Source organism: Neomonachus schauinslandi, chromosome Y (assembly GCF_002201575.2).
Source record: "Neomonachus schauinslandi chromosome Y, ASM220157v2, whole genome shotgun sequence".
NCBI lineage: Eukaryota > Metazoa > Chordata > Mammalia > Carnivora > Phocidae > Neomonachus > Neomonachus schauinslandi.
Window position 1 is genome coordinate 4,714,219 of NC_058420.1, and position 12,295 is coordinate 4,726,513.

The following is a 12,295-nucleotide window of genomic DNA, read 5'->3' on the forward strand; positions in this document are numbered from 1 at the left end:
AGACAATATTGTAGCTTCAGAGATGACATGATCTGTATGATGTTTAATGTCAGAATAATAGAGGTAGTTAGGAGATGAGAGTAGGGCTCAGAAAAATATTTCTGTAATATCTATTATCAAAGACATGTTGTCATTCCATCTCTGTTTAAATGCCTGTAACTGGGTTGAAAAAATGAAATCTGGTGTTTAGAAAAAGTGCAAGTGCAAAAATCTTTTTGGAGCACAATATGTATATTACCAAATAAAATGAGTGATTCTAAACATGAAGAGTAATCTGGAACATAAAAGAGGAGCAGTGTTTTCTATTATCAGCCCTTCTGGTTTAAGGAATTCAATGGCAACTGCGACATCTAAAATGAATCATCCAAATGAAATGGTTTTTCCTAGTCCACTGGCTTTATTTTCTCTCAATAGTTTCCTTGACAAATCTCTCAATAGTTTCCCTGATGAATCTTTAAGTTATTGTGACTGCCTCTCTGCCACAACTGTAACAAAGCAGAGTAGAAGAGTGGTATATTTTGAGGTTGAACACAAGCAACTCTGACATCTCCCAGTTCAGTTAAACATTATCATTGATTTTTAAAACCAGACAATACTTACCTTTTTATCACATTTTTCACATCGATATGCATTTGCACCTTCCAATAAATCTCCCTTGATATACTGTTCCAAAGAATCAAGAAGGTTTTGGTGATTTCTAATATCTACATTCAGAGTTGTAAAAGATTCTTCACACTCGTATCTAAAGATATTATTTTAAGAGACAATCAAAAGGATTTATTCCTTAAGTTTCTAGTTATCCTTTAGTTGTAAACTTGATGCAAAATATATTTTTAGTCTTTATTATATCATGTTAAATGCATTAGTCAGAAAGTTATTAATAAGCTTACTTAAGTTTGTGTGGGCACTATATTAGACTTAAAAAAAAGAATTTAGTTTAAGTCATCTCTATCCCTAATGTGGGGCCCAATCTCATGACCCTAAGATCAAGAAACTCATGCTCTACTGACTAAGCCAGGCAAGTGCCCCTATAAGACTCTTCATTTTTATAAAAAAGATTTTATTTATTTATTTGAGATAAAAAGTGAGAGACAGAGCACAAGCAGGGAGGAGAGGGAGAAGCAGGCTTCCCGCTGAGCAGGGAGCCCGATGTGGGGCTCAATCTCAGGACCCTGGGCTCATGACCTGAGCCGAAAGCAGATGCTTATCCGACTGAGCCACGCATGCACCCCTATTAGATTGTGAATACATATTATTGCTTATCATCACCTTCATAAAAAACCTTCTAGAAAAAAAAAACAGAACAGAGGGGCATACCCATCCCTGTTTCACAGATAAGGAACTGGAGTGGAAGTGGGAGGTGGGCTATCAAAGAGATTAATTTGGTACACTTAACGAGGAAGAGTGGTGATTTGAAGTTAGGCTTGTCTGACCTCACTGGTTAAGTTCTTTATATTCTCTCATCCTATGGCTTGCTACCTTTGTTATGTGTTTAAGTAGTAATTCATGGGGGCGTGTGGAGCCTGCTTAGGATTCTCTTTCCCTGGGGCACCTGGTGGCTCAGTCAGTTAAGGCTTCAGCTTATACTAAAATTGGAACAATAAAAACCTTAATTAGCACTTACCTATGGGGGCAGCCTTGGCAAATCTTCTGATCAGCAAATGAACCTCCCAGGACTTGACTTAGTATAGCTGGATGTCCTAAAGCTTTTAAAGCTTCATCTAAACTATCCACCAAAGAATTAAAAAACTCTAAGGCATCATGTTGTTCCCGAAGATTAACAGGTTCACCCCAAAGCCTGAGAAAAAAAACAGAATAAAGTTAAGAACTATACTATACCGCCAGAATATCTATATTTTACTTTTCATAACCACAACAAAAATGTCAGAAATCTAAGCTGAACCTTTATTCATATAGGAAGTAGAAATAAAGCAATAAACACTATCTAACAAGTAGCAATGGTAATGGAAGTGAAGTTCACAGTAAAAAATGTACTCCAGTGTCAAAAGAATTACCAAGAAATTATGGGTAGCAGACTTTAAAAATGGTGTCCTAAAAAAAAAAAAAAAGAGTGGTGTCTTCTATATGAAACAGTATATCTGTGCATTCTGAATGTAAGTAAAGAGCATTAACATGAGAAGGAAAACCCCTTCTTATATGGCTGTTGTAATTAACTACTACTTTGGCATTTAGTTCTGCTTAAATCTTGCATGCCATATTGCAAAGGTCACAGCAATTTATTCTTAACCAAGGTGATTTTTCCAAATAATAAAAAAAAAAGCTTTGTCATTTTCTAGAGTAATTTCCAGTAATCCAAATGAATTTATGATTTAGTCCAGGGGTGCCTGGGTGGCTTAGTCAGTAGAGCATGCAACTCCTGATGTCAGGGTTGTTGAGTTTGAGCCCTGCATTGGGAGTAGTTTACTTAAAAGAAAGTTAAAAAAATAAAAATAAAATTTAGGCCAACAGATTCTGAGAAGACAAAATACCAAGTGTGCGAACAAAAAATGAGAATTGTGTTGCTAGTATCAGGTTATGATGGATATTAGTAACATTTAATGGTTATAGAATAATAATATACATAAGGGAATAAAATATATTCATTTTCAGCAAAACATATGGTAAAATGTTAAATATGGCAAGGAGGTTTATTATCTTTTGTGTGTGGTGTACTTTTACAATTTAAAAACTAGCTGCTTATTTTTTATTTTATTTTTAGCTGATTATTTTTTAAAATTACTTTTAAATTTACAGACAATAACATTAAATCTTTTTGGAGCACAATATGTATGTTACCAAATGCAGACAGACGTGTAATGACCACCACAATCAATATACCAGACCATATCTCAGTCCTCACTCCCCACCCCAAGTCTCCTAATGCTACCATGTTAATAGTCAAAACCTTCCATAAATTTTTCCGTAACATTTTTGTTGTGGTTATGAAAAGTAAAAATAGTATGAAGTACTGTTTTTCAAAGTTACTTGAGTTTGCTCTTTCAATTTTTCTGGCATTAATGTTTGGGTCAAACTAGTACTTTTTTCCTACCCTTTGATTTTTTTTTTTTAAAGTCTTTTTAAGATTTTATTTATTTATTTGAGAGAGAGAGAGAGCACATGAGAGGGGGGAGGGTCAGAGGGAGAAGCAGGCTCCCCGCCGAGCAGGGAGCCCGATGCGGGACTCGATCCCCGGACTCCGGGATCATGACCTGAGCCAAAGGCAGACGCTTAACCGTCTGAGCCACCCAGGTGCCCCCTACCATTTCATTTTTAAAAACAATTTTGAGATAATTGTAGAATCACACAGAGTTCTAAAAAATAACACAAAATATAACCCTCTGTGTCTTCTGCACAGTTACCCCCAATGGGAACATCTTACAAAACTACACAAGCTCCAATGTTACTAAGATTTCTACAGGCTTACTTCTTTAAATCTGTGTAGTATTTAGCTTTATGAAATTTTGTTAACTTCTGTGTATTTGTGTGTCTACCCTGGTCAAGATACAGAACAGTTACCAACCTAAGGATCTCTCAAGCATTCATTCTACAATCACACCCATCTACTTGCTACTCATTCACAACTCTGGCAAACACTAGTCTGTCTTTCATTTCTAAAACTTTGTCATTTCAAACATTTTATATGAAGAGAATTATATAGTATGTAGCCTTTTGGATTTGGCCTTTCTCACTCAGCAAAATGCTGAGATTCACCCAAGCTACTGCATGTACCAAGAGTTCATTGTTTTTTAGTATCTAATATGGGTATACCAATTCATTTAACTACTGAGCTGTGGAAGAACATCTTGGTTATTATTCCCAGTCTGGGGCTACTCAGAGCTACTCTGAGTATCTGTGTACAAGTTTTGATGTCAACCTAAATTTTCTTTTCTGTGGCATAACTGTTCCTGACTGCAACTATGGATTATATAAGGAATTGCTAAATTGCTTTTTAGGATAGCTGAATTATTTTATAGTCACACCAGCAATAGGTGATACCATTTCTCAGTATCCTAGCCAGTATCTGGTGTTGCCACTGGATTTATTTTACCAATCCCATACGTGTACTGATCTCTGACATGCTTTCATCTCTTTACTTTTAATTCACAGCATTAAATTTAAATTTGGTATCTTGCATGGTGCAGATAATTGAGGCCTGATTTTTAATCTCATCTAACAATCTGTGGCTTTTAATTGGACCAATTTCACTTTATATTACTACTGATATAAGTGAATTTAGTTGTATTACCCTATTATTTTATTGTTTGTCTATCAGTTTTTCCTTCTCTACCCTTTTGAGAATTATTTAATTATATTTTTCGATTTCAATGAATCTGCTTTTTATCTACCCATCTGTTATTTTTTGTTTGCTCTATAAATAGTCATAATTATGATGCAGAGTTTATGTTTTGCATTCATATAACACAAAGAAGCGGGACACCTAGGTGGCTCGGTTGGCTAAGTGTCTGCCTTCAGCTCAGGTCATGATCCCACTATCCTGGGATCAAGCCCCATATTGAGAGCCCCGCTTCAGGCTCCCTGCTCTGTGGGAACTCTGCTGCTCCCTCTCCCTCTGCCTATCCTCTTGCTCATGCTCTCTCTCAAATAAATAAAATAAAATAAAAAAAACAAAGAAGACTTATAGCCAAATAAATAATGGCCTTTACTTTTCTGTTAAAAATATTAAATGTATTACATTAAAAAATATATATATTTTTAAAGATTTTACTTATTTGACAGAGAGAGACACAGCAAGAGGGGGAACACAAGCAGGAGGAGTGGGAGAGGGAGAAGCAGGCTCCCCGCAGAGCAGGGAGCCCGATGTGGGGCTTGATCCCAGGACCCTGGGATCATGACCTGAGCCAAAGGCAGACACTTAATGACTGAGCCACCCAGGCGCCCCTACATTAATAATATATTGATTTCCTTTTCAGTATTATTTTTGCTTTCAATATTTAGACAAACTAAATCATAAAAGAAAAACAGAGTACTGTGAATACACAGTATTTCACATTTCTGATATTCTTCTTTTATTTTTGAAATTACAAATTTTCCCTAGTAAATTATCCCCCTCCAGAGGAACTTTGTGAGAAAATTCATCACATATTTCCCTTTGAGAATGAATGTACTTATCTCTCCTTCACTACTCAAGAATATTTTCACTGAAAATAGAATGTTAGGATATTTTCTATTGTTTATTAGTGTCATACCAAGAAATCACTGCAAAATCCAACGTACTGAAGTATTCTGCCTTTGTTTTCTTCAAAAAGTTTTATATTTTGTACTTTTATTTCTTATGTTTACATACTTGACCCATTTGGGGTCAATATTAATACATATGATGTAAGGTCAAGGTCAAATGGTCAAAGACTGAAAGCTTTTTTCTAAGATCAGGAAAGAGGCAGGGATGTCTTACTTCTTCATAGCACTGGAAGGTCTATAGCAAATACCAATTGGTAAATTAAGAAACATAGTATCTAAACTGGATATCGTAAAGATTCCACAAAAAACTGTTAGAATTCAAGGAATAAATTCAGCAAATTTGCAAGATATAAAAATCAACATGTAAAAATCAGAATGTGGGATTATTATTGACGCATATAGAGTTTCAGTTCAGAAAAAAAGGAAGAAAAAAGTTCTGGATTTCAGTGATTGTGCACAAAATGTGAATGTGCTCAATGCCAATGAACTGTACACAGAAAAGCATTTAAAATACTCTTATGTCATACTTGTTTTTATTTTTATTTTTTTTTTAAGATTTTATTTATTTATTTGATAGAGAGAGAGTTAGCGAGAGCAGGAACACAAGCAGGGGGAGTGGGAGAGGGAGAAGCAGGCTTCCTGCCGAGCAGGGAGCCTGATGTGGGACTCGATCCCAGGACCCTGGGATCATGACCTGAGCCGAAGGCAGACGCTTAACGACTGAGCCACCCAGGCGCCCCTGTCATACATGCTTTTAGAACAATAAAAAAATAGTGCATTAGAGTGGAAACCTGAAAAAGAAAAAATAGGTAGAAGGGCTTTCCTCAAATTTAAAATACTTTGTGCATCAAAGGAACTACCAAGAGAGTGAAAAGCAAATCCACAGAATGGGAGAAAATATTTGTACATCACTTATCTGTAAGGGCCTAGTACGATGGTTATACAAAGCACAATAACAAAAAGACATGGAGAAAGAACTTGAATAGACACTCTCCTTAAAGCAAAACAATGCAATAAATACATTAATAGATATTCAACATTATTATTCATGAGAGAAATGCAAACTAAAAGCACAATAAGGTATCACTTGACACCAACTAGGAAGGCTATCACAAAAACAAAGGGAAAAGGAAAACACGAAAAATGAAAAATAAAATACTGATTATTGAAAAACTGCAACCATCAAATTTTGCTGATGGCAAAGTAAAATGTCATAAAGGACATGGAACAGTTTGGTGGTTCCTCAAATATTAAACAGAATTACCATATGACCCAGCACCTATATACTACTCACCTGTATGTACACTAATGAAATGAAAATATAATCTTACACAAAAACTTACACAACATGAATGCTGATAGGAGCACTATTCAAATGGCCCAAAGAAAGAAACCACTGAAATGTCCATCTATTGATGAAGAAATAACCAAGCTGTGGAGTATCCATCCACACAATGGAATAGCATTCATCCATGAAATTCCATGATACATGCTAAAAAATGGATGAACCTTGAAAACATTATGCTTTGTTGAAAGAAGTTGGATGAAAAATGCCATATTATATAATTAAAATTATATGAAATAATGAAAATAGGCAAATTCATACAGAAAGAACATTAATTTTTTTGTTGTCAGTGTTGGAAGAAGGGAAGACTGGAGAAAAACATTTTGAATGCATTAAACTGGCACTGAATTGTACATTTTTAAATAGTTACAATTCACAATGGTGAATTTCATGTTACATGTCTAGAATATAGATAGTACAAAAGAGCTCCATTAAATGGATGAAGTGGGCGCCTGGGTGGCTCAGTTGGTTGGGCGACTGCCTTCGGCTCAGGTCATGATCCCGGAGTCCCTGGATCGAGTCCCGCATCGGGCTCCCTGCTCGGCAGGGAGTCTGCTTCTCCCTCTGACCTTCCCCCCTCTCATGTGCTCTCTCTCATTCTCTCTCAAATAAATAAATAAAATCTTAAAAAAAAAAAATGGAGAAAGTAACTGTGAAGACAAAAACATATTTAAGCACAAATACATTACAAATTTAGTAAACACATTAAAATTGAGGAGCAAAACTAACCATCTATAAATCTTGCTATATATGTAGAAATATATAGAAATACACAAAATATATACACACATGTACAAATAACTGAATGAAATATTTTAAGACAACAGCTTGAAACACAGTAGCATAGTAATTTGGAAAAAAAAGAAATGCTAACTAGACTACTGAATAAAATCTTGAGTCACACACAAGATAACTTAAGAAAAACAAAAGTACTGATATCACTAGAGGAGAGAGAAAAGTATATGCAGGTAACAAAACTAAAAAAGGAAAGGCATATATCTGGTAAAAAGCAGTACACATGCAAATCAGTCTTTTGCCCTAGACGAAGATTTCAATTTGTGGAAGACAGAAATTTATAGATTGATAATGTCATTTTGGTATCATATACATATACACATCTATCATACAGAGGTCTACATATATATACATAGAACTATCAGCCAACTGTAGTAAATGGGTTCTGATCCTGCATTTAAAAAAAATCACACTATTAAAAATTAAACAACTTGGTAAATTTAAACAGTAACTTAAATGTAGTGATACTACAGAGGTTTTTTTTTTTAGATAATATCATGGTTATGCTTATTTAAAAAAGAGATACATAAATGAAAAAGCCACACATACATATATATAAAATGTCTAACATATGTTTCAGTTGAGAACTGCTGATTACGTGGTAATTTTTACGTCCTTCTGCCAAGACAAAGAAAAAAACTAAGAAGGACGTTAGAATATCACCATTGTTTAAATATTAAAATAGTTATACATTCTAACATATATATAAATTTAAACTTAATATACTGACATTTTTATAAAATAAAAATTATCATCCACTCATAATATACCTGAACTGTTTCCAAAATCCTCTGGGCACATAGTATTGTAGTCGGGAAGCAGCTAAATGACCAAAGATGACCTGAAGATGTCTTAGGACACCAATATTGTATTCTTTCCTATCTTCTGTCTTACTCAAAGCTGGTTTCTCTTCAAATTGATGAGGATATCCAAATACATCATCTCGGGGATCAACAGTACTCTAGACACCAAAAAACAAACAAACAAACAAAAACAACAAAACACCAAAACCAAAAACAAAGAAAAAACCCATCATTGATGAGCTAATCTAACTGTAGAAGCTGAGACAAATAAAATCAGTAAATGAATGATTTGCATTATTTTACATTCCATGTTTCCAAAGCACACAACTTTCAAAATCTACAGTATTAGTGCTTATTCCTATATTTTCACAGATGAATTATCATTTAAAAATCATAAAAGAATAATCCTGAGAGGCGCCTGGGTGACAGTTAAGTGTCCAACTCTTGTTTTTGGCTCAGATCATTATCTTGAGCCCAGCATTGTGCTCTCTGCACTCAGTGGGGAGTCTGCTTGATATTCTCTCCCTTTCCCTCTGCCCCTCCCACTCATGCTGTCTTTCTCTAAAATAAATTAATCTAAAAAAAGAAGAAGAATCCTGAACATCCATTGGAGATAGAATAAGAAAAAAAAGATAAAGTTCAACAGCCTAGATTGAGACAAATGAGTATTTATTATAAGTAGAAATAAGTTAGCCTTTGCAGGATTCATTTTCTTCTAGAGATAATGCATTTTTCACAGATTATATGAAATAATTTATGTGGTATTATCAGAATTATTAATAAATACAACAATTAAGACTACCTTTGGTAGAAACAGCATAGACAGAAGCTCTGAAGGTCTTAATCATACTATAAAGCAAAATTAGTTGTTAACAGAGCACTGAACACCATTTCATATGGTTTGCTCTGTGTCAGAGGCTTCTGATAGAAGTAGCCAACACCCAGTTCTTGCCATTGAGAAGGTTACAATCTAGGAAAGCAACCTAGTAAACAGACAACCACAATGTACTGTTCAAACAACGTAAAGCACAGGGTTATCAAGTAGCAAAGAAATCTGGCATCTTGTCTGTATTTTCTGCATTTTGCCAGTATGGTTAGCCATGTCTATTTATGTTTAATTCAGCATCCTACCAGTAATATGAGCTACAGAACTAAGATTTATATCCCAATTTTCTCTGCAACACTGGTTCTTAACCAGTTACTGGTGTGGGCACCTCATATGGGGATTCTTAAAAAAAAAAAAAGTAGACATATTCAGATACTATTGTCTGGATGGTGTGATTTGTCGGATATGAGAAGAGTACAGGCAGCTGTATGTTTCAGAATCTCCATGACCACTAGATAGCAAAACTAGTTTTGGTCACTGAAGGCAGTAAGTATAGGAATGGGGGAAGAACCACTTACTACAATTAGAGTATTTTCTGTCTTCTCTATTAATTCCTATGAACTTGTGTAAAGGAAAAAGGAGAAGAAAAATAAACATAGTTTTGATATAAACAATAACTAAAAGTTAAGTCCTTCATATTAATGTATAAAGAGCTACATCTTAGTTTTACATACTCTGATTTGCCACTAACACATAACTTTCTTATATTCTGTACTGGATACTCCTGGTAGCATGATTATATCCTTACTATTTACTAATATTTTTAACAGGACCATACAGCATTATTATTTAAAGTAGGAAACAAATTTGGTTTTGTATTAGAAAAATCATAATATGAGAAAAATATTGAGTATTCTAAAAATAAGCATAGGTGGTGAAACTAATATAAATAATATAAAAGGAAAAACAGAACAATATAAAGATTTAAAAAAATCAAAATATGTATTATTTTAAAATAAAAGATATTTGTCACTTTATAACACTGAATTTTACTTACCACATTGCACAAAACATTACATTAACTGCTGCTTTGAAGAACAAACAGAAAAGTTGTGAAAGTCTGTTAGACAATAAGCACTATGATATGCTCAGAGATTCTTGTCCTGTCATTAAAGTAGTTCAAAAAAGTCCTACAAGAAGTATAATATTCTAAGAGAAAAAAACAGCATCTGGTAATCAAGACCTTGAAACACAGCAAAAAAAAGTATAATTAAAATTTACCTCACTGTCCTGCTTCTCATCACCGAACATATCATCATCTACATCACTACCTGTGCCTTCAACAGCAAGAACACTGTTTCTGATGGAAGGAATCATGTACAGCTGTTGGATCACAGAGTTCATATAACAAGTAGCACCAGCGTTTTTGAGTCCCACAAATCCTTTTGATGGGCGGGGTCCAACAGGTGGTAGATACTCCCATTCAGTAAGAGCTTCACAAGCTGAGAAAAGAAAAGATTCTCATGATAATAATCACTCTGTCTACTGGTCACTGTGTTATGCTGATAAATTAATATTAGTAATAATTCTATCACTACTACAACCACCTGTAAGTGCTCCAAATTTTTATTTCAGTACCACCATACAGATCTGTACTACTGAGTCTGCATTTTACTGATGCTGCTTCTATGAACATCTGCTAGAGTCATATAAGATAGCATAATATTAAATTTCTTAGTGTAAACTAGGAGTAAAAACTGCTTTGCCTATACCCACAGTTTTATCTTGAGGAATTAATAAAACAGTATATTTCAAAGGTCTGTTAGAACTGTGTATCACTTTATATCCTCCATCACCTTCTATAAATCAAAAATAATCTGAACATCACTATCTGGGAAACAGATCACATAAATTAAGAGTATACTAAATTGCAAATTATATGGCTAATAAGTAGAATTAGATGGATCTTTACGTGCTATTAGATTTTTACTGAATGCAAAACTTAAAAGAAAGTGAAGAACACTGCATGCAGTATATTCCAATTTATGTTAAAAAGAAAAAAATTTAGGGGCGCCTGAGTGGCTGAGCTGGTTGAGCGCCTGACTCTGGGTTTTGGCTCAAGTTATGATATCAGAGTTGTGAGATCCAGCCCCACCCTGGGCTCTGCACGAAGTGTGGAGTCTGCGTGGGATTCTCTCCCTCTGCCGCTCCCCCTGCTTTTATGTGTGCATGCTCTCTCTCACATAAACAAAAAACCTTAAAAAAAAAAAAAAAGAAAAAATCTAAACAGAGATATACAAAATATCAACTTGCATATGCATACACAATTTTTGAAATAGGAATATGGAACTGGAAGGAAGTTTAGTACTTTTAGTCTTAAGTCTTCTTTTATATGTGAATGAAGTAACCATAAAATTCAAAAGCTAAATAAATTTAGAGAAACAAAACTAAGTTTTTAAATATCTCTCTATGTAGATTCTACAGTACCAAAATATCTAACTTTTGGCTAGAAACTATGAAAATTTGAATGAAAAGTTTCTTACACTCTGAAAGACAGGAAAACCAAGATAATTTCAGATGTTCTTAAAGGTTATTACTGAATGTACTCATTCATTAGTTCTGTATGTTATATTAGCTCTTAGATTTTATGTTCTTATTTACTCTTATTTTTACTAATTACTCCCTTCTATTTGAGTTTCAGTTCTAATAAGATCTAAAGACAGCTTCCAACACTGTAAGACTGATGTGGCATTAACTGAGAAAACAATACAATGCACGTGTTATCTTTTCACACTGTAATCTTCAAAACATTAATTTTTAAAAAACTCAGATTAAAATAACACGAAGCAATTTCAAAGTGAGGGCCTGCAAATCTCTCCATTCATAGACTTTTCTTTTTTAAATTTTTTCCACTTTTAAATACAAAAACGCTGTAGCATCAAATTTGGCTTCTTACTCAAGTTTAAATTTTATTTTATATTGATGAAATAAAACATTTTGCCAAATTCCTTGAAACACCTATATGCAGGCATTTTTATTTTTTATTTATTTTTATTTTAAAGATTATTTATTTATTTGACAGAGAGAGAGACACAGTGAGAGAGGGAACACAAGTGGGAGAGGGAGAAGCAGGCCTTCCACTGAGCAGGGAGCCCGATGCGGGGCTCAATCCCAGGACCTCAAGGATCATGACCTGAGCTGAAGGCAGACGCTGAATGACTGAGCCACTCAGGCATGCCATGTGAAGGCATTTAAATATAATTGGAGAATTTTTTTATGTGAAGGCTTTGTACTTATCTCTTTTTGAGTACTTAAAATGGTCTTTAC

The 12,295-nt window shown here is 34.3% G+C and overlaps 1 protein-coding gene across 1 annotated transcript in view; it reads right to left on the reverse strand.

Annotated features, from left to right (window-relative positions):
- Positions 1-12,295, reverse strand: part of LOC110581157 (probable ubiquitin carboxyl-terminal hydrolase FAF-X) — a 103,102-nt gene that overhangs the window by 14,696 nt on the left and 76,111 nt on the right. Inside the window, 4 exon segments of the mRNA XM_044912041.1 lie at positions 601-742; positions 1,625-1,798; positions 8,110-8,300; positions 10,250-10,470. Of these exon segments, the coding sequence (XP_044767976.1) occupies positions 601-742; positions 1,625-1,798; positions 8,110-8,300; positions 10,250-10,470 (728 nt within the window).